The sequence below is a fragment of the Poecilia mexicana genome, unplaced genomic scaffold (assembly GCF_051168715.1).
Source record: "Poecilia mexicana isolate PSO_F unplaced genomic scaffold, ASM5116871v1 scaffold_3, whole genome shotgun sequence".
Taxonomy (NCBI): domain Eukaryota; kingdom Metazoa; phylum Chordata; class Actinopteri; order Cyprinodontiformes; family Poeciliidae; genus Poecilia; species Poecilia mexicana.
This window is the reverse complement of record NW_028263372.1, coordinates 16,419,329-16,441,305: the sequence shown is the minus strand read 5'-3', so window position 1 is coordinate 16,441,305 and position 21,977 is coordinate 16,419,329. Positions and strand designations below refer to the sequence as shown.

Below are 21,977 nucleotides of genomic sequence, written 5' to 3'. Positions count from 1 at the left end.
CAGGCAATCAGATTGTTTGGGAACTTTTAATTTGTAATCCTTAACAATTCATTATCCTGGGGGTGTAAAAGTGATGTGACACAAATTCCCATTACTGTTAAAGCCTCTCCAAAATGGGAAAAAGAAGAGAACATCCCTTTAAACGGAGGTAAATTTGTGTTGACCTTTAAAAGCATTGAATGTGCGAGGACAACATAGTTACTGACCTAAGCTTGTCCATCTTTACTGTGAGAGAAATAATGAAACACTTTTAATATGTGCAAAACAGTAAAATTATAATCTTCATAACAACCATTCAATTTAAGGTTTTTATTCACATCGTTAAGAGGGATTTCATTAATATTTAACATATTCAAATAATTATTTACATATCTAATGATCGACACATTGTTACTGTTTTTGTTTCAGCAAAAAGAGAAGATTGTGGTGGAATTTAAAAAATGAATGAGTACTTTGTAAATGCATAAACTAGAATATTAAGCATTAACCTCCTACATGATTAGCAGGAATAAATGTTAAACTAAAATAAAGGATTTATGAAACTAACAGAGACAAAAAGAAGTATTTTGTATGGACTGCAAGGGGTATAGATTCATTTAAAAACATCAAAACCACATTTGGATTAAATGCAAAAGGGTGTATTTATTTGCTTAACATCTTTGTAGAAGAAAACAATCTTTAAATCATGTTAGAAACTAGTGTGGTACACCGGGGAAGCAGAATGAGAATGATAAAAAGTAGGAGAAATATGTACAAGCTGTAAGCATCGGTATGAAATATAAACACTCTGCTGTTTGACTTTTGCTTTTCGTTTAGTTTCATAGCGACTGAAGAACTTCAAATTTTTTACTCCTAACTAGAACAGACACATTGAGTGTTGGAAATAAATCTGTATATTTTGCAAAAAAAAAAAAAAAAAAGATGTTTTTAAAGAAGCCTGATAAAAAATTGAATACCTTGATGAACTGTTGAGCAATTTCTTACTATGGAACAATAATCCTATAAATATCTTTACATTACACAGTTCTTGAAGTACAAAAAAAAAAAAAAAAGAATCATTGATGACATGAATCCTCCCGCACTGCCTTCTTGCCCATCCCTGTACAATCACTCATATAGAGAAGAGAGGTTTCATGTTGAACTCTCAGCTCAGCGTGCAGGTGGAGGACTTGGGCGGCTGCTCCAGGATGGACTCACGCCGCAGGTCGTTGGGGAGGGTGCCGCCGGGACCCCACACGTTGAGCTCTCCATAGATCCCGGTCTCTAACATCTCCTCCTGCCAGGGGATGGGGATGTTCCCCGTGGCGAACTCATCGAAAAATTCCTTGTCTACGTCTTCCAGAGCCACGCCTTTCACCGTGGAGAAGGCGCCAACGTTGTCCAGGTCCTTGGCGTACACCGTCTTGGAGTCTGGCACGAAAGGGGGAGGTAGGATTCCTGAAGGGGACAGAAGGTGAAAGAGTTTGTCTTAGATAGTTTGACGTTGGAGACGTCGATGTTATAAGATTCACATCAGCAACAGGATATCTAATGTTCTAGTATTTTACTTTAGTGAGTGAGCAACCCAATTGATATTTTACTCTAACAAAGGTTTAGTAAAGCTTGTACATTGAAATGTTTCAACTGATTTAGTTGGATCTACTTCTCAATAAAACCAAGGCTTTTAGAGCTCTATTTGGACTTGTTGACGGTCCAAACAGGGTTGGTCAAAGCTGGGAAATGATCAGAACCTTGTACATTTTAAAACTCTTCTATGACGGGTGGGCAGAGGATTTGTTTAAAGACTTTTTCTAACCATAGAGCAGAAACATCCTTTTGGTGACACTAACAGCTTGCGTCTGGACTTTTATTTCTGTCACAAACTGACCCGCGTTCAGTTTCCTCCAGTTAATGTCCTGGAAGAAGGGGTGAGCCCTCAGCTCGTCACACGAGCCGTCCTTGAACCCGAACCTCTTATCGACCTCCTTGCAGAGCAGACCCTCGCAGATGGACCGGGCGCTCTCGCTGAACTTTTCCGGATAGGTTACGGGATCGTTCAGAATCCGTTTCTTCACCACCTTGTTCTCCACCTGATGCGACAAAATCAAACTTCTGCTCAAACTCCAAAATCCAAGAAGCTCCTCGTTTATTCATGCAGCCTTTCTTTTCCGTCTACCTTCTCTCCGCGACTCCTGAAGGGTCCCTTAGCAGCCAGGAACTCATAGAGTGTGACTCCCAGCGTGAAATAATCCACAGAGTAGTCGTACTCTTCGCTTTTCAGAAGCTCGGGAGCCATGAAACCTGAACGGGAGAATAACAAGTTCTCAGTGTTTAAACTGGAGCATCAATTTAGATTTGATGTAATGAATGAAATAATAAAAAACGCCAAACATTTTTGTTAGAAATATTTTGCTTAGTGTCTCAGTTGTCTACTGCTGTAGGAGATGTATTAAAAAAAAAAAGCAATTTAATCTTGAATCGAATTATTTTCCTTGTAAATTAGTTTTCTTAATTTAAGATCATGTCTCTTCAAGGCCATCATTAAGTCAAAATGAAAATAAAGTGACACAGACAAAGATGGAGGTTCTTAACCAAATCAATCATTAGGTATAAAAAGAAAAGCCTGCAACTAGAGCATTATAGGACCTGTTGTTGTTTTTTTTTTAAGTTCAAAACTTCAAAATGTAACCGCTGACATTAAATAAGGATCAACTCTTTGGCTCTCACACATTCAGTTGAGGCCAAAAGCCTTTGTTTAAAGAAAATGTTCTTAAGCTCACTGTGTGAATGTTTTGTCTGTACCTGGAGTTCCAGCATAGCCCTTGATTTTGAGCTGATCGTCTGCCAGCTCCACGGCGAGACCCAGATCAGAGATTCGCACGTTACCTGTGAGAATAAAAAAACAGCACAGAGATGTCAAGAGCTCACTCTCTGACAAACTTTATTTGCTATAAAAATATCTCTATCAACACTAGATGTAGTATGACAAAACAAAACCATCTGTTTAGTGGGTTTTTGAATCCTTCTAAATCCAAGAGAAAAAGCTTAACTTTTCCCAGAAATGCAGAGCCTTGCAAAAGGTTTCATACTCCTTGACCTCTTTTTTTTTGCTGCACTGAGTTTTATATACAGTTATCAGAGTAAAAGGTGCTAAAACACAAATGTAAGCCACAAGTTTCAGATATTTTAATCATATAAAACAAACCAAAATTCAAAGCATGTGCCTTTTCCTTCTGCTGCTCAACTTTGCTTTGCTCTGTCACATAAACCATCGAAGTAACATGACAGAATAATTACACAGGTAAACAGACTTCTGTTAGGGTATGGATATTTAACAATCTTGGGCAGCTTTGATTTATGAGATTTATTTGCAAGAAAGAATTTCACTTTCAACACTTTTTGCCATGTTTACAAAGCAATGACACTTCAATTCCTAGTACATGTTTTACTTAACCAGCTGGGTTTCGGTCATTGGCTTAAACCTTTGAAAAATAAGGGAAAAGCTAGTTCATGCTGATGAATTAGCTGCATTTAAAGTTCCTCCCTTTAGTTGAGTGTGTGTGTTTCTGACCCTCATTGTCCAGCAGCACATTCTCTGGCTTCAGGTCTCTATAGATGATCCTCTTCTGGTGGAGGTGCTCCATGCCCTGGATAATCTGTGCTGCATAGTAACAGGCCCGCGGCTCATCAAAACCCGGGTTGTTCTCATCCACATTGTAGATGTGATACCTGGAAGCAAAGTTATTGATCAGAGACAGGGTGGGAGATATTGTGTAATTTGAACTTTGTGGAAGATGATATGAAACAAACAATAATAATAGTTAAAAAAAAAGTGTTAATAGAAGTTCTAACCTCAGGTCTCCTCCATTCATGATGGTCATGACCAGACATAACTCGATTTTTGTCTGGAAGGCATAAGCCAAGGAGACAATGAACCTGCTGTGAACTCGGGCGAGGATCCGTTTCTCCACCATCGCCCCCTGGAGGAAGAAGAAGGTAGTAGTCGTAAGTAAACCGTCCTGACCATCTTCACTCACAGGCTTCTTACTAATCCCCCGTCTAGCTTTGAGGAAATGTTGTAGTTGTTCCTTCTACTATATTGACAAATTTCATGGTTTCTCTGTAAGCCACCAACTCAGCCAACTTAATCGCACGGTGTGTTTTTCTCAGCTCTCAGCTTGTGAGCCTTCTATAATTAAAAAAAAAAATTAAAAAGTAAAATGTGAAGACAAATGTATTACTCTAACTTACTGGGTCTGGCAGTTGTATGTAGAGCATTTCAATATAGACTCAGTAAATATTAGTAAAACCAGTTTCATCAAGCTTACATTGAAAATTATAATTTATTTTGGGAGTAATTTGTGGAGACAATGTGCCTGAAATTTGACTCCGAACACATCTTGCATCGCATCAACAATACACAATAGATTCAGAATCTCTTACTTCATAACCTTTTCTTTTCTTTAACCTTTTCTTGTTGAGCTTTTTGCAGGCGTACAGCTTTCCTGTGCCTTTCATCTGACAGGCGGACACTTCCCCAAAACCACCTTTACCCAAAACACGGAAATCCAAAAACCAGTCCTCTCCCACCGGCTGCATCTCCAGCCACTTCCACTGCAGGAACCTCTTCAGATACATGCTCTCCAGGAAGAAAGTGTAGGGCACTTCTTTGAGGAAGTCCATGACGCTGTCCATGGTGTCGTTGAAAAGATCGTCGCCAGCTTCGTGGTGTTTTTCCTTGACCTTTGTGATGCCATTCTCCGGCAGAAAGGGGCAGTAATACTTGGCATCGGGCTCCATGTACCGAGACAGGATCTTGCTGGCTTTACTGGCTCTGTCCTCGTCCTCAGCCATGTTGTATTCCTCGATATCCTTCCAAAGACGGCAGGGGCCTTTATACTCGTTATTGGAGTCCAAGAACTCCTGGAAAAGCCGTTTGCCGATGGGCTGCTCCACGCAGACGGTGTTGAAGCCCAGATCCAAGGTTTCACGCAGACCTTCACAAACTGTGATGTGAGGCAGCTTCAGGCGGGAGCGGTACTTCTTGTCTCGGTTGACGGCTGGATTGGCGGTGCCATCGAAGCTCCCACGGGCAGAGATATAGGCAGAGTTGGCCACCACTGTGGTCAAGCCACCAATATCCATGGTGATACAGAAAAAAAAAATCTATTCAAAGAGGTTTTAGCTGAAAGTTTATAAAGGAGGAAGCCCAAAACAAAAAGGATGAAAGCAGGGATTTATTCGTCCCTTAGGGATTTTAGAGGCAAAGTTTATCAGCCACCTATCATCCGCTCACTGCAGAGACCTCAGTGAGGTGATCACTGAAGCTCACAGCTTCTTCTCGCCCCTTCACACACATGCAGATCGGCCTGACTCATCACCTTTCTCCAAAGGGATTTATCCACTCCGTTATCTCTCTAATGCTATGTCCTGTGCTTAGCCCATGTGCTCGCTGCAGGAGACGAGGAGGCTGAAGACAGAGCAAGGAAAAGACAAGGGAGGCAAAAAGGAAGCAAGAATACATCAAAGTTCATTACATTTCAGACAAAATAATATGCATTTTCATGATTTCCTCATACATTTGGTCAGAGCTTATTGCAGTGTCATAATGTAGCTTTATTCAGTATTTGTACAGGCTTTATAATGGTCTAACTGGTTTTCCTTTGGCTTTTGGTGCTTTTTGTCCCATTCTGTATTCCTAACCTATTAACAGTGTTTAAAAAATTAAGACAGTGAACAGGAGGAGAGCAGAAAAACAGGTTTAAAACCCTTTGTAGAATATATTAAATGTTTCTGTATTTTATACCTGAAGAAAACAGAAGAGGAGGAGATCCCAGATCGAGGACCTGAAAGTGAGACCATTCTGCGTTTGATCATCTACACTAGGTGATTCTTTAAATTCAGGAGGCTTGCCACGCCTTAGTAATTCAAAAATCAAAGTTAAATGGCAAATATTCCTCTGACAAAGGTCAGATACAGAAGCACTGAGACAGAAAGACAAAACATGGTCAACGTCTCAAAAACCTACATGTGATGAAGCCAATTGTAATAAATCTCTTTGCGACATTAATTCCTAAAACTCTCAGCAAGCTTAACTGAACATAAACTTATAATTTCAGTCACTCCAAAACTGTTTAAATGCAACAACTTTTTTAAAACTGCTTTTATTCTGGCCAAATCTCAACTTGTATTATTTTTTTAAGTTTATTGAACTTATAATAAAGTTCAATCAGAACTAATAAACATTTATTTGAATGGAGCAACAAGAGAAAGTTTCACCTTAAAAAATGATTTTATCATCATTACGGTTATAGCTTACTACTTTACTTTATAAAATGTCTTAAAGAACAACGCAAATGCAGCCACACATGTAAAAATATCTTTATCAGTGAGCTATTAACCATCTCCTCCCACTAATAGGATGATGAAGTCTTTCAGAGATGTGCTGACAGCAAAGTTTGTAGGTTATCAGCTTATGCAGATCTGCTCGGATGCTTGCACACACACGCACGCACGCAGGCACACACACACCCCCACACACACACACACACACACACACACCATGACACGTGTGGAGCTGTCGCATTCACAGCTGAGTGTCACGCCGATGTTGGACAGGGTTTCCACAACTCCTGGGAACCAGACGTTTAAAGGGACGTCACGTGGATTTATGCATGTGAAGCTGCTCCATTACATGCTACTGAAGTGCAAAACATGAGAAAAAAATGTCATTTTTCAATTCATTTTTCTTCATTTGAGTTCTCTTTTGTTTAAGTCTCACGCAAAGGGCTAAAATATTTAAATTATTTAAATCTTAAATTCGGTGCCTGAAAAAAAATCTGGAATGTTGATTGTCGTTAATATTGTGAACCCAGAAATGAACACTTTAGTTGTCCAGACAAATAAATAAAGTTCAAAGAAAAGAATGTTTGTCATCTTATTTTTACTAAAGATATACAAATCAAAGTTCAACACAAATGAAGATCTGAATAAAAATGTAAATGACAGCAGAAATAAAATACAAACTTAAATTAAAAAACCCCTCAAACAAATGGAATATATGAAACTAATAAATATAAACAGTAATGTCTGATGGCGATACATATTAACATTGCACATGTTTTAATAAATGTACATTTCAGTGTAAAAGCTCTTCCTTTTAGTGCCGGGTGGAACAGAGCCAAGCAGGCACATCATTTTGACATTCAGAGGACGAGTGCTGGCATTTTTTTCTTCAGATAACGCCAGTGAACAATAAATTATCAAACGTAAATCTGCTGAAACATTTTCATTGTCGTTGCTGTTATTAGTGCAGTCTAATATACCCAAAAAAACAAGATTTCTGGGCAGATTTAGTCAGTTTTCCTGAAACTCTCAGTAAGAAAAGGATGAGATTAAACCAAAGTACCATTAATGTTAATCGGCAGAGACCTTTGACTTCAGCCTGAGGGAGGGTCTGTGATCATCAATGCCTCAAATCACAACAGAGAAAGCACAAACAGTAATGTCATAGTATCTATAAAGAAAAACAACATAAATAGGCAAACATTTATATGGACAACTGTTAAGATTTGGTCCATGGATTTTCAAAGTTAATGTGCAAAATGCGACAATATTGAGCTCAGCATCATGAAATGTAATAATGAACATAATGTAGAGACATGACTAACAGTCTAAGTGTTAAAAAAATCTTCCAGTGAAAATATTGTAAGAATTTCTCTTTTGTATTTGCTATTATGATCAGCAGTAGTGTTGGATCAGAAAGAAATGGATTTAAAGCAGATTAAATCCAGCTTTAAAAAAAAAAAGACTTCATGTGATATTGTAACCAGCGCTGGTAAAGTCACAGAGGAATGTTTTTTTTTGGGGGGGGTTTTCCAGCCCTGATGTCGGTGTGGTCACGTGACCGTTTTGCGTTCGGGGCGAGGAACCCATTTGTGTGTCGTGATTCTCCACAGCAGCGGAGCCAGCAGCAAGCTGAGGGTGGTGACGCTGAGGACCAGCAGGTACACCTGAACAGAGACGGGTAGTTTTACTCCCAACATGCGCGGTTTAGTTGCTAACATCGCTTTAAATGCTCAAAGGCCAACCTCCTTCATCTAGAGTGCATCTATTAAGTGATCAACCACAGAAAAGAGATAACAAAAGGAAATCCATTCTTAATTTTAACTCTGATATAAAAGTATCCTCTAACATTTACAAAGTTCTGCTTTTAGTAAGTTTAATTGAGTAAAGACACGTATTATATGGCAAGATGTTTATATATTAACATACCAGCGCGACTTTTAAAGCTATTTAAATTAATAAAAGCACAAGTATTACTTGGACTAAACATACCATCTAAATTTTTAATTTATACTTTCAGGTGTTGCAGGTCGCATTTTACTGACTTTGTAGTTATAAACAGATTAGTGCAAGTTTACACTTGAATGCTAGTTGTAAAAGTTCAGCTCACACAGATTAAAACCGAAATAATTCATGTTTGTGTTTCATCAATGGCACATACTGTAAAACATAATAAAAAATGCATTAGCTGACATTATTTAAATAATGCAAAAGATAAAAGTCTTGTGACAAATCTTGTTAAATACTGGCAGATTACATTATGCCTCAACATTAATATAGTATTTTGCAGACAGAAACTAAGAAAAGCATAAAAATCATGAGTGACATGTAGCTTGCAATAAAAAAAAACTAACTGTGATCATTTTCTAAGCACTAAAGTTGTTTTTGTTGTCAACACCCATCAGATATAAAACTCAAAAGAAAGCAAAATGTTTTTAAAAGTTTCCTTTGAGCTGATTTGTTGGATGTTTTCTGTACAGAATGAGCTCTAGACTCACTCTTTGACAAGAATTGACAATTTTATGTTTAACTACTTACAGTCTTCAGAATTAAAAATAAAACTAAATTGCCAAGCCGAGCCTCTAAGGAACCATGAATCGGAAACTGGCCGAGAAATAAACGGATGCAATTCTTCTAAACAGACCGAAATTTCAACCAGCTCGTCACTCACCTCTCTGGAGATGATGCCGGCTCGACGTGCTCGGCTCCCCAGGACAAAGGAGAACTCGCTGACCTGAGCCAGACCAGCCGAGACGATCCACCGGATGTGTCGGGAACTCGGAGGCAAGATGGTGGACAGAACCAGCACGGCCATTGCAAACTGGAGCAAAATGAGAGAAGTGAGGAGATGAGGAAACTTTGACTGAAAGGACAGACTGAGAACAAAAACAAGGAATTGCTGAACCTTCATGATGACGAGTGTGAGCGTCAGCACCAGCAGGATGGTGAGCTCATACAGCACAAATGTAGGGAACACGTGAAGACCTGTGGCATCAAGCAGACAAAAGAGGAGGATTCAGCACAGTTTACATGTGAAATTCATTTTAAAAAGTGAAGCAAATATCACAGAAAGATCACAATATTCAGCCTAACCAATTGAGGCAAAGAAGATGATAGCGAGAAAGTCTCTGATCGGCTCGATGCACCCCATGACCTCAGCTGTGACCATGTGACCTTGCGACGACAGCAAAGCTCCTGCCAAGAAGCAGCCCAACTCCATGGAAACATCCAGAAACTCTGTAACCTAAAATACCAAACCAAATCAGCCTCTTAACTTCGAGTCGAAGATGGCACAAAAGAAGTCACACCAAATTTCTTTTAATCGTACCGTCAGCATGAAAAAGACAAACGCTGTCATCCCCAGTACCAGGATCTCCTTGTTGCCTTTGCTCTCAGCATGAAGTTTCTTGTAATACGGACCAATCAGGAAGGATCTGAGCACCAAGCAAAGCAAAAGAACAGCAGCCAGCGACACCAGGACCTGAGCCAGGAGCTTCAGCACTCGCAGACCTCCAAACAGAAAGCTGGTTCAAACAGAGGAAACAAAACATTTATAGGACTGTAAGTGTGAGAAGGAGGAATTTATGATTAAGAAACAATAAATTACAACTTGCTTACTTGTCCAAGTCCCCGCTCTGTGCCTGGATCAGAGTGGGCATGACAGCAATGAAGAGGCCGAGCTGGACATCCTGCATCACCAACATCCCGAGGAGAACGCTGCTGTAGTCCAGGTCACCTGTCAAACACACACACACACACGCACACACACACACACACACACACACACAGCACTGTTTAAGACACTGAGTCAGTCAAAAACTGGAGGAAAGCGTTTCTGACACTTTCAGAAAAACTACAATGACAATTTTATTAGCTGTCCAAGTCAAAATCGCCCATGTGAAATATATTGTACCAGCTGTGAGCCATAAAACATTAACTGTGTAACAGGATTTCCCAAATTCAAAGGATTTAAATACATCCCATTTTCAGGGTTAACAGGTCGTCCTTTTTCTCCAACCCTTTGTTGCCAATTTCACGTAGAAGTATGCAGGAAATAAAAAAAAAAGACATTTCTACGTACCTTCTCTTTCCACCCTGCTTCCTCCTGCCAGGAATCGTGACACCAGTGGAGTGCTGGACAGGGACAGACAGGTGGAGACGAAGACCGTCTGGGTGGGGCGAATATTGAGAAGCTGTCCCCATAACAACCCGGCCGCCACCATCAGCAGGCTCAGGTAGCATGACCCCTGAACTGAGGTCTTCCATACCTAAACACACATAACAAAAGAAGAAGTTATCTTCTTCCAAACACCAAAACTGACGACTAACAGTACTACTCTACTCCAAAGGAGCTTTTTATAATATGTTTCAATTACTCATTTAATGAGAACTTGTATTTGTCTTTATAAAAAGTTTTAATATTCCAAATTTTCTGGACAAAAATTACACTCTCTAGATACACAAAGCTGGTACAGACGTACTCTAAAGAACTTGGAGTTGTAAAAGCAGTTAAAGGTGGTGCTACAAAATTTTGACTCATATGGCTAAATGACAATTTTTCAGCTTTTCAGATTTGTATTTATAAAACAAATTAAAACAACTCTGTATTAATAAAACTACATTTTTCACTCTTGCATAAAATATTGACTTTTGATCTTAAGTTCATTATAATATATTTATATTACCAGATAACAGAATGACTGCATGTCAATGTTATGTCGTAAAACTGACATCGCTGCAGATGGAGCATCTTGCTTATCATTGTACAAGAATAATCAGCAGCAAGTAAAACAACTGAAGAAAGCGATCAACGCCATCAGGTTTTGGTCCAAACTTTTTCTCATTTACCTTTCGAAGGCGCTCAGGTGAAAACTCCAGTCCCACCACAAAGAGAGTGAAGAACACACCCAACTCCCCCAGAGTCTCCACCTGAACTATGGACTGCAAGAAGAAAAGCCAGTCCTGATTTCACAGTTCAGTAACAGTCACGTTGTTCTTTAAGCTGCTGCAGTCGTGACGCACAGACGGCAAACCTTGATGCTGTTGAATCCAGAAGGGCCGAGCAGGACTCCACAGATGATATACCCAAACATAGGCGGAAGACCCAGCAGAGTGCAAATCCAACCACAAGGCAGAGAGAGCATCACCACTGAAACCAGGTCCTGTTGATAAATTCATTTAAAACCAATTAGTGCAGTTTTTCTACTTCTTTTGCAGCCTGGATAAAAACCAGGATCATTAGAGAAGAAAGCAGCGACTAACCTTGATGAAGTGATGGTCTGCTCTGGGCATCGTGGAGTCTCGTGGTTTCGTCAGAACATACTGGTTGTTCTGAGAGTCGATGAGCATGCTGAGCCCCAAGTCATCCTCCACCTCTTTATGTGTGGATTTGTTCTTCGTTTTCCCTCCTTTTTTCTCATCCTCTTCCACTCTCAGCACTGCTTCGACATTCACTCCCTTCATCTACACGAAGTAGAGCGTATATGCATAACTGTTAGTTCTGGGTGTAACAATAACTGAATATGCACGTTCTCTGACACTTAGCAGCCAAACTGAGCAGACCTGTTTGTTATTGTCAAAGGCATGCTCTTCGATCTCCTCCTCTAGGCGGTCTGCTGCCTTCCTGACGTCCTCCAAAATCTCCTCCAAGATGGACAGAGTCTTGTTCTGGGCCAAAGCGCTCTTAAGAGCTTCCTGCTGATGCTTCTCTGCAGCCACCAGCTCCATGTACTCCTGTTCTTCCTGAAATATAACAACAAAGCCCAACGAACACACTAATTTACTAGCAAAACAAGATTGAAGAATCAAAGCTCTTTTCATATAGCGAGTGGATGTTTAAAAAAACTTAGTACACCTGATTGCAACACATTATTCTACTCAATTTCAGAAACATATTTAAAGTCAACTTCAAATGAGTTCAGACTTTTTTGTTGAGGGCAAATCTGCCACATTTTCTTTAATCTGATGCTGCATTTCTGCTCAGCTTCAGAGAAAAACATCCAAAAGGAAAGCATGTGGACTAAGCAGACAGAAAAATGAAGCTTCATTTCAACTTAAAAACATCTTAAAGCAAAATTATCTTTTCGTGTTTATGATGCAAAATGCTCAACAATGTTGCAACTTCTGACACTGGTAATGTTCTAACTTATTTTGAAATTAGAAAGGAGATCATATCTAGGTTTTTGTTTTACTGAGAGGATGAAGTTCTTTACATTAGGAAAAGTTGCTTATTTTTGCATTGATTACAAAGAAAATGTGGAATGTTGTTTTCACCTTTTATTTGGCTAGTTAGGCTGCTGTTTAGATGACTGCCATGCCGTTAGGAAAGTCAACCAGAAGCAGTATGGATTTACTTGCAAGTATAGGATCCATAAAACTCTGCAGATTTTCCTTTACCTTTATGGCTGCCTCTCTGAGGGCCTCCAGCCTCTGTCTGCTGCTCTCCTTCACATTGACCACGTCCCTGTAGTCTCCCTGCAGCGCCCTCTGCAGGCCGTGCACCGCTTGGAACACCAGGTGCTCGCTCTCATTCAGCTCCTTCTGAAAAACCTCGAGAGTGTGAACCTAAATGCAAATGAGTAAAGGTAAGAGAAAGGAAGAAAATCATAAACTCTTTAAGTCATGTAATTCCACATGATCTTAATGTGGTACGTCTCATGAGTAGGATATCCAGATATTAATCTTAAAATATATAAATTCAACATATAAGTCAAAAAGGATATTTGGCCAGTTATAAACAAATAATATGAGCTAATTAATAACATTTTTCACCTAATTTTCTGAAATAAAAATATTTATATCTAGAAATACATTTTCTTTTTTTTTAGATCTTTGGACATTTGAAACATCATTTAGCTAGAGACAATTTCATGTCATTGTGAAGTCATTCTACAGAAAAGGTTTTCCTAATAAACGCACAGTTTTTATAAACAGGAAGCGTCAGATAGAGCTCTGACTAAGTCGTCTGAGTAAATGTAAACATTAAAACAACAGCAGAGATTTTTCACACATCTACCAGGAAAAAGCAGCTTCATCCATTGGCTTAGAAATAAAGTTGTGGTTTCCATTTTTAACATGTTTTTACCTAACTGACTTTAAGGTATGCTTACTTTGTCTGCTATGAAATAATTAGGCATGAGATATTTCAACATAGTACCAAGCCCCGCCCTTGTATTGGCTGTCTAACAGGTTATTATCTAGGCTTAACTCCTGCTTCGTTTGCATATACATGTGTGCTTAGTCTGCTTTGTTTGCTATCCTTCCTCCTTCACCCTTGACTGAAACCAAGACCAAGGAGTTTTGAAACCCTATGAGAACTAGCTGAACACATTTTAATTCCAACATTATTATGACTTCAACAGAAAAATAAAGTAAAAAGGACCATCCGGTGGTTCGTAGAGTGATACCTGGAAGTGCTTCTCTGGCTCTGAAAGGCTTTGGTCTTTCCCAACAGCTGCCGCAGCGACTGCCAGCTTGTTGATGGCCACATTCTTCTGCCGCAGCAGACCCACCAGCCGCTTGCAGTTGTTGGTCACCCAGCTGTGGCCCTGCGCCGGCGCTTTGCTCCGATAGAGCTTGATAGCATGCCGGGCCACCTGTTCCTTTGGCAGCGCAGCGAGTGCCTCAGTCAGGCCGAGGCACAGCAGCCAGCACAGAACCTGCATCCAAACTGCTTCACTGTGGTGAGGAGTTTGAGGAGAAATGCAAGACCTAGGAGGAGAGGGACAGAGTGCACAGTGCTGAAAGCATTAGAAGCAAAATCCCACTCACCACACTGATAGTCGAAGCTTCATGTTTGCATCTGCTACAGATTGTGTTTTCAAATACAACCCAGATTTTTTTTACAGTTCATCCTGCTTCAATTTAGATTTTAAAGGCTGCTTAGCAGAAACACATGATGTTCCTGAAATATCATATTCAGAGACTGTTAATATAAGTTGCAATATTATATGTTGTATATTTGCAGGCGTTACAAATATACAGCAATAACAAAAGTATAAATATTCGGTATCTTTAAATCATTTCCCATCATCAATCGCAACAGCAAAATTAGTATACAGTTTGAGAAATTTTAAATATGTTTTTTTTTTTTTTTTTTTAGCATTTCTGACGATTCTTTAAGCGGGTGTTTTCAAGAGAACACAGAATGTGGATGTGCGTCTCCTGTCACACCATATTCACACTTTTTTGAAGGTGTGGCTACAACAGAAATGACAGCAAACAGTGCAGTGACATGACAGGACACCTTACCTGTTTACATTCCAGTGCAACCCGTCTTTCCACGAATACCTTAATCGACAAATCAAGGAGAATACTAAACATGAGAGGCAGTTTATGATTATATTTATCAATTCAGTTATGCTTTTACCTTCAACAACATGAGTCAAGCTGAGATTTTCTAACTTTCAAAACTCTTCCTCTTCTCCTCCTTCCTTCACCTGAACTGCTGCCACTTTACTGGAGTTGCTAGAGATCAGGAGCACCGTTGTTCAGATCTGGACTGCAGACTGAGAAAACATCAGAGCACAAACATGTCACTTAAGGTTTTAAGTGTCATGTGCAATGAAACATATTATGAGTGTGAAGAGGAAAAATACGCTACAACAACACATTTTCAACAATGCTCCTCAAAATCTGATTTGATCCTTATCAAAGCTTTTTTATTTATTTATTTATTTATTTATCTTTTCACTTTTATTTACTTGCTTCCGGCTCACTAAATATGTGACCATAGCAGAAAACATATTGCAATAAAAGAAGTGAATATACTTCAGTCCTGTCAATATGTCAAGTATACCTTAGACAGTTGCTAGTCAATCACAGGGCAACACAGAGACATACAGGACAAATCACATGTGCCTTCCTACCTAGGGTCAATTTAGGGAGACCACACATTACGTTTTTAAGTTATTCTTATTCAGTGTCCCTAGTGTGACAATTGTGGATATTGTACTGCTGTAACTGGAGCTGGTGAAAAGCAGCTAAGATCCCCATTGAAATCACTGAATTTCAATGGACAGGAGGTCTTTAGTAATCAAACTTTAACGACAAAGTTAGCCAAGATATTAATAATCAGATACACGCACACATTCAAACACACCCTTGATATAAATTAGACGTACCAGAAGACACATCAGTCGGTAAAAACATCCATCAGTTTGGCGTTTTGTACGGAGTTTTAGAGCAAAGCTGTAACTATTAGGGAAGTGAGTCCTCGGCCTTGGCTCTCAGCAGAGGAAGAAGTAGACAAGAACAATCGTGTAGTTGTGCCGCACCGACAGAGACAGAGACACCCCTCCCCTGCCACATAGTTGGAGCCAGCGTCGGCACAGGCGCTCCCTGCTCCTACTTCATGTTTACTCCGACCTCCACCGTACGTGACGGTTTTCCGGAGCACACAGTGGGGGACCGACGGTGAGTTTAACCTGTCTCTGGGACAACTTCACGAACCCCACTGGATAAAGTTGAGCTTTCTGGTCTGGAGTTTGTCAATTTCCAATAATTTGTTCTTTAAATATTTAACGTCGGAGCTGTCAGTCCAGCTCTAACCAGCTGGGTTCACCCTCTTCTTTCTCATGGTGACATAACGTTGTCGCTGCTAACACTTGCTTTGCTAATAATAGCAGACTAACCGTACAATATTAGAAACAACTTATTTCGGTAAAGTACAATTTAAATGAACATTAGCCAAAATAGCAGTTTTTATTTACGTTTCTAACATCAATTTCTCGTTGTAAGTTTGATTCAACCATCAGATTACTTCCGAAACATCTTTATCAGAGCTGATATGGGAGTTGTAGTTTTTTTTAGGTGTGTCAGTTTCTACGCTCGTGACGTTCATGCCTTTTCAAACTGTGACAGCTAACGTCATTCTAATCCTTACACGAGACTATTTTTTTAAAATAACAACACAATTTGAACTAAAACAACTCAGCTTTGCGTTAAATATGCCTTGGAGAGGCAGTGTTTTAGAAGGAAGTATTGTCGGGGGTGTTCGGCGCATTTACTAGACGGCAACAAAGTGCTTTGTTGCCAAGTGTTATTTATTATCACATAAACATGTTTTGTAAGTTTCTAAAGTAAGTGGCCTGTTGACTTCTCCGGAACTACATTTCCCAGTATTTTGGTCTGGATCGTATTTCTTCTTGCGCATGCGCACTATGAGATTGTGGATATCAAGTTGGCCAAAACAGCTGGTGATAAAATGGTAGGTAATATTTTAAAAAAGACAAACCGAGTGAGAGACAGAGAGTTGTAAAGCCCCCGTTCAACATGTCACCATACCGACAGCGGTTGTCACTAATGTTTACGGTGCAGCACCATGTGAGGGTTCAGGCTGTCCTCAGCGTCGCGTTGCCAGTCAGTGTGATGTGAGAGTAATGGAAGGTCAGTTGCTGGTATTTTGAGATCGGACACCTGCACTCGCTCTACGTACCTTTCCCTTTTTGGTTGGTGGCCCGCCTGGGTTGCTGCTGCTGCTTCTGCAGGTCAGGAGAGCCTGTGAGATCTAACGCCCCCTACCCAAGAAAATCTGGGTCACAGAGAACCTGCTGTTTGATCACCCGGTGGGTTAGTTCCACCGAGATGTGCAATCTGTTAGAGATGAACAAAGCATGACGGGGTTATTTCTGTGCTGCTTTTTGAAAGTGATTTTTTACAACTCTAACTTGGAAGTGTTTGGACCCTTGATTTGAGTTTTATGCATGCATTGCTAACAACACTTAAAAATTCTCAGACTGAATGTTTAGATTTGAATAGAAATCAGATCTTTGCCATCAACTGCACCAGGAACTTCAAATGCATGTCCACAGTAACACTGGGTGTTTATTATAATCATCATTGACTTTTTGTATATGGTGGTTCATTAATGCTCTACTACTAGGATGATAGAACGGTCCAGATGTAGAAGAATCTGTGTCCCTGAGTTAAAACCAGTTTTGGTGTCCTACCCATACAATATCCTTTTACACATGCAAATTTACAAAAGATTGTTCAATGAATATGAAGTTTTAACATACTGATCTATGTGTATTTTCTCTTCTTAGACAGTTTTGTAAAAAAAAAAAAAAAAGATACTTTCTAGGAATGTTTTCATTTAAACAAAAATTACCTGAAATTTTATACTAACCATTCCAAGTCAGCATGTGGCAATGTAACACAGTCACTGAAAAAAACCTGAAGATTAAATTTATAGCAGATGCACACTATACCAAAATCTCATCCCCTTTCTAAAGTCTAGCACAGACAGTAAATATGTCTAAGTATTTATTTCCTTGTGTGTTTACTTGCCTGGCAGCACAAGTTGAAATCATCACAGAAGGACAAGGTTCGCCATTTTATCTCTGTCACGCAAGCAGAGGACCAAACGGCTGTGCACTGCCTGACTCAGAATGACTGGAAACTAGAAGTCGCCATTGACAACTATTTCCAGAACCCAGACTTGTACTATAAAGAACCCATGAAAACCTCAGTGGACCGCAAGAAGCTTGAACAGCTCTACAACAGATACAAAGGCAAGTGTCAGGCAGACACACACACTCTTTAGTCCCCTAAAAATCTGCACTTTTTCTCTCTGTTTAGCTAAGTTCCCTCTGTCTTTTTTGCAGACCCCCACGATGAGAACAAGATAGGCGTCGATGGGATCCAGCAGTTCTGTGATGACTTGAATCTGGACCCAGCCAGCATAAGCATACTTGTAGTGGCCTGGAAGTTCAAAGCAGCCACTCAGTGCGAGTTTAGCAGGAAGGAATTCTTCGATGGGATGTTGGAGCTCGGGTAAAAGCCATATCAAAAAATTTCAATATTTGACTCTGTAATGAGGTGCTTATTTTATGAACACCTGTAATATTTTGTTGTGCCATTCAGCTGTGATAGTCCAGAAAAACTCAAGGCAATCCTTCCAAGGCTAGAACAAGATCTGAAAGACAATGGAAAATTCAAAGACTTCTACCAGTTTACCTTCAGCTTTGCCAAGAACCCAGGCCAGAAAGGTTTAGGTAAGCAGATGATGTTGGGAAATATCCCAGAATGTCACATTTTCTGTCATAAATCTGAAATACTTGTAAAAAAAATTTTTTCTTTCCAGAATTAGAAATGGCTGTGGCTTACTGGAATCTAGTTCTCACAGATCGATTCAAGTTCTTAGATCTATGGATCCGCTTCTTGCAAGTAAGTTTTGAAGCTTTGCTTTTTTTCCCCCCCAGTAGTAATTAAGGTTTTTGGAGTTTATGGGAGTGTCTTAGCTGTGCACTAGTACAAAACAGCAAATTTGACAGCACGCCTATAATTACATGGCACTTCTTCTCAAAAACATGTTTTCCACAAAAAAAAAAAAAAGTCCAGTGGTAGGTGTTTGATGCAATCCACTGATTATTTCCCCACACATATACTGCTTGTTTTGGAAATGTTAACAAGACAGCGTTACCCTATCCTGTCCCTGCCCTGTATTCAGGAGCATCACAAGCGCTCAATTCCTAAAGACACCTGGAATCTCCTCCTGGACTTTGGCAACATGATTGCAGATGATATGTCTAACTATGATGAAGAAGGTGAGTCTCTAATCACTACTGGAAAGATTGTTTTAGAAGGTGCTGTGGCATCATTCATCTGTCTAATTCAAGCTTTTCTTTTTAAAACTGTGGAATAATTGAAGCCATATGGATGGATCCCTGGTACTAAAGGGTTATTATACACTTAAAGCAAACCTTGTGAAGCAGCAAAGTAGTGCTGATACTTGTATTTGCAATAACACCTTGAAAATGTTTCAATTTAAAAAAAAAAGATGCTCATCTCAAATAATATATGATATAGATAACTTTGTTCACTTATCACAAACTTCAAAAATATTTCATTGTTTTTTTTTGTTTGAGTTTTTATAATGGGTCAACATGTAATCGTAAATTGGACGAGAAAAGTTTTAAAATTTGAAAAGTGTGATGCGCATACATATTGAACCCTGGACGCTTTTATCCCAAAATCTAATCTTGTGCAACTATTTGTCTTCAAAAGTCGCCTTGTTGGTAGAGTCCTCCTATGTTAATACATTTGTTAGTCGCTTTTACCCAAAGCGACTGAGAAATTATTTATTCAATCTCAGTATAAACACAGATGTCCTCAGGGTTGTTGGAGAACATGAGGACCTTTAACCAAAAAAGAAAGATTATGGAACTAACCAGTGGCACGGCTACAAACGTACCAATCAATGGTGGTATATTTGAACTGGCAGGCAAGAGAAGGAGAGGATTATTCTGAAAAATTATAATTTATCATTCTATGTGAATATATTGAAGTTTGTGATAGTTGTAAAATGTGAAAAAGTTCAAGACACCGTATTTTAGTAATAGTATTCCACTTGTCAGACTGCTACTTTTGGATGTTAACTAGTATTATCCTTTTTGTCTTCTGCTCAGGTGCCTGGCCTGTGCTCATCGATGACTTTGTGGAGTTTGCTCGGCCGATTGTAGCAGGAAATAAACGCAACCTGACGTAATATTTGCCACAGCTTCACCAAATGGAGGATGCCGTTTTCTTTCTTCCATTTTTTTTCTATTTATTAATGAGATTATGATACAAGGTAGCCTAAAGAAACAGCTTTTAAGCAGGTTGGCCTGCAGATTTTCAATAATTTCATTAATTATTCTGCTGCTAAGAGGCCTTTGAAGAGGAGAAGAAACACAGTGGAAAAAAAACAACACCAAAAGAAGAGGGAACTGTTTTGTTTTTACTTTCTGCTGTTGTGGACAGATGCTGGAAATGTTTCATGAGACTGATGAGTAAACCGATACTCATCACTTAAACTTGCAGTGTTGGTAGGTTTGAACTGCCACTGTGGACTCATTTAAAAGCACGTTCAGCAAAGCAGTCATCCAGACTAAAGGCTTTTAAGCTCCTGCGGGTGTGAATGAAACATTGTGATAAGGTTTGGCTGTTCTGTCAGTTAGTATGAAGCTGTTTGATGTAGTCGAGGTTATCAAAATCTGAGAATATGTGTTTGCGTTTGTTACCGTATGTCGTACGAGTGCGTTGGGTGGAGGTAAAATATGTTGCCTTCTGCACAAAAGCTGTTTTTCTTTTTTTGGTTTGAGATGTCATATAGTCAACGTTCACCTTCACCAAGTGAGAGTGAAAATGTTCAGATACACTATTTACGTCCAGTCCGATGACTGGACGAAGCCTCATGTTTTCTGATCTCAGCACCAGCATAAAGGTCGCTATAATGATTAAAATCCAGCTCTCATCAAAATGAGAATCTAGATGGTCAAAAATATATATTTGACATTGCTTGCACAAGACAGGTAATGACATTTAGAATCTAATTGTTCACACTGAGCTTTGTCCATTTTCCACCTGGAAAATGGAAAAAGCTTTACATTATTTAGGGCTGGGTGCTGCAGTGCCTAAGAGCTTGAATTTCAACCTGTCTCTGGACTGTTTTCAGTTACCCAGGTGAAGCCTTGTCACCTCTTCAAACTGCACTGATATACACTTTTACAAGTACAGAGCTGTTCAGTTTACATAACAGTAAGTTTAGCTTTTTTTTTTTTTTTTTTTTTAAATGAGGTACGCACAGCCAAGAGTGTTTTAAATGTTTGTTTACACTGAGGTTTGCGCTGCCTCATCGTCAAAAGGTCATTGGGCTGTTGTGCTGCCATCAAGTGGTGGTTGAGGATTCTAGCATTTTTAATTGCGCTATAGGCAAGTTCTACATAAGACTTTGTTTTTTTTTTTGTTTTTTGTAATTATCAGATTTACTGATGCATATGCTGACTGCAGCGTTACAGGATGCAGAGCTCAGGTACCAGCAGCTATCTCTGTCAGCACTGTGTGTCGTCCTGTTCTTATATCAGAGCTCACCCAGTTCCATGTTTTACAGATGACTGCTGTCACCATCACATAACCTTTGCCATACTTTGTCAATAAGGATCATGCATTATTTTATAGCAGAGCAGCTATGCACTGTAAAATAGTTAAGTTTTAGGTTGATAAGTTTAAAATAGTTTGAGTGAAATTATAGATACTAGTCCAAATGATTGAGTTTATTCCACATTAAATCCAAATCAAGTGCCATATTTCTCATCACATCAGCTGAGCATGAGTTGATCCAGTGAAACATTGTTTTTTTTAAAAAAACAAAACAAATGTAACTTATTTAGACCAGTCAGAAATATGAAACTGAAGATATGAAAACATCTGTTTGAAATCAGTACAATACTTATGTATTTTATGATGCGCATGTATTGTACTCATGTGGTGGTCCATTGGTACATTGTCTTTGTCAAATGTGTCACTGTTCCTGATGCAGAATGTTCTTATTTTAACAGTGTTATTTTGGCTGTGAAAGAAAGCAGCTCTTAATGGATCAAAAGCATTTCTCAGTTGCATTGGTATTAATAAAAAAAAAAAAGTCAATATAGTGTGATTTTTCTTTTTTCTTTTTGCTACAGATGTCCATTGTCACTGCACTTGCACTATTTTGCCAAACGTTTTCACTGATCGGCCTTCACACGTGCCATGTATGAACTCAAGTGGCATCAGATTTTGGCTCATCCTTTTGCAGCATGGCTTAGAATCACGTGTATATGAATCTTTGAACATTCGTGCCTTTTTGAGGTCGGACACTGATGTTGGACACGAAGGCCGAGATTACAGAGTCC

General features: G+C 39.3%; 3 protein-coding genes across 5 annotated transcripts; 1 reads left to right on the top strand and 2 right to left on the bottom strand.

The window, feature by feature from the left end:
* Nucleotides 1–294: 294 nt before the first annotated feature.
* Nucleotides 295–5,352, bottom strand: grk1a (G protein-coupled receptor kinase 1 a). The gene is made up of 7 exons (XM_015007955.2): nt 4,423–5,352; nt 3,832–3,959; nt 3,551–3,708; nt 2,782–2,865; nt 2,156–2,280; nt 1,868–2,069; nt 295–1,437 (listed from the first exon to the last, which is right to left on the bottom strand). The coding sequence occupies exons 1-7, from the start codon at nt 5,122–5,124 to the stop codon at nt 1,145–1,147; spliced, it is 1,692 nt and encodes a 563-aa protein (XP_014863441.1). The 5' UTR covers nt 5,125–5,352; the 3' UTR covers nt 295–1,144.
* A 1,553-nt stretch (nt 5,353–6,905) lies between these two features.
* Nucleotides 6,906–15,641, bottom strand: slc9d1 (solute carrier family 9 member D1). Its single transcript, XM_088004231.1, has 16 exons — nt 15,447–15,641; nt 14,693–14,831; nt 14,575–14,613; nt 13,731–14,034; nt 12,721–12,888; nt 11,887–12,066; nt 11,587–11,787; nt 11,358–11,486; nt 11,173–11,265; nt 10,406–10,592; nt 9,943–10,060; nt 9,653–9,848; nt 9,418–9,568; nt 9,230–9,309; nt 8,996–9,145; nt 6,906–7,991 (listed from the first exon to the last, which is right to left on the bottom strand). Exons 4-16 carry the CDS (start codon nt 13,986–13,988, stop codon nt 7,878–7,880), a joined length of 2,025 nt encoding a protein of 674 aa, XP_087860357.1. The 5' UTR covers nt 13,989–14,034; nt 14,575–14,613; nt 14,693–14,831; nt 15,447–15,641; the 3' UTR covers nt 6,906–7,877.
* dcun1d2b (DCN1, defective in cullin neddylation 1, domain containing 2b) lies at nt 15,635–21,732 on the top strand. Of its 3 annotated transcripts, none has more exons than XM_015002820.2 (7): nt 15,635–15,738; nt 17,621–17,837; nt 17,931–18,099; nt 18,190–18,320; nt 18,410–18,492; nt 18,776–18,872; nt 19,734–21,732. In XM_015002820.2, the coding sequence occupies exons 2-7, from the start codon at nt 17,783–17,785 to the stop codon at nt 19,811–19,813; spliced, it is 615 nt and encodes a 204-aa protein (XP_014858306.1). In that variant the 5' UTR covers nt 15,635–15,738; nt 17,621–17,782; the 3' UTR covers nt 19,814–21,732. The 3 variants fall into 3 exon arrangements, with proteins under 3 accessions (XP_014858306.1, XP_014858305.1, XP_087860358.1); XM_015002819.2 differs by lacking the exon at nt 15,635–15,738 and adding an exon at nt 16,067–16,531; XM_088004232.1 differs by lacking the exon at nt 15,635–15,738 and adding an exon at nt 16,554–16,710.
* Nucleotides 21,733–21,977: the final 245 nt, after the last annotated feature.

What these genes read in the sequence shown, in the direction of transcription:
- slc9d1 (XM_088004231.1), bottom strand. Translation starts at nt 13,988, where the DNA reads ATGCAGGTTCTGTGCTGGCTGCTGTGCCTCGGCCTGACTGAGGCACTC. An exon ending in TTGTCTTTTTCATGCTGACG is followed by an intron (nt 9,569 to 9,652) that starts GTACGATTAAAA and finishes TTGGTATTTTAG; the next exon opens with GTTACAGAGTTTCTGGATGT. An exon ending in CCGGCATCATCTCCAGAGAG is followed by an intron (nt 7,992 to 8,995) that starts GTGAGTGACGAG and finishes GTCTCTGTTCAG; the next exon opens with GTGTACCTGCTGGTCCTCAG.
- dcun1d2b (XM_015002819.2), top strand. An exon ending in GCTCTACAACAGATACAAAG is followed by an intron (nt 17,838 to 17,930) that starts GCAAGTGTCAGG and finishes TCTTTTTTGCAG; the next exon opens with ACCCCCACGATGAGAACAAG. An exon ending in GATGGGATGTTGGAGCTCGG is followed by an intron (nt 18,100 to 18,189) that starts GTAAAAGCCATA and finishes TGTGCCATTCAG; the next exon opens with CTGTGATAGTCCAGAAAAAC.
- grk1a (XM_015007955.2), bottom strand. Translation starts at nt 5,124, where the DNA reads ATGGATATTGGTGGCTTGACCACAGTGGTGGCCAACTCTGCCTATATC. An exon ending in TGTGCTGCTGGACAATGAGG is followed by an intron (nt 2,866 to 3,550) that starts GTCAGAAACACA and finishes TTATTCTCACAG; the next exon opens with GTAACGTGCGAATCTCTGAT. An exon ending in GGGCTATGCTGGAACTCCAG is followed by an intron (nt 2,281 to 2,781) that starts GTACAGACAAAA and finishes TCTCCCGTTCAG; the next exon opens with GTTTCATGGCTCCCGAGCTT.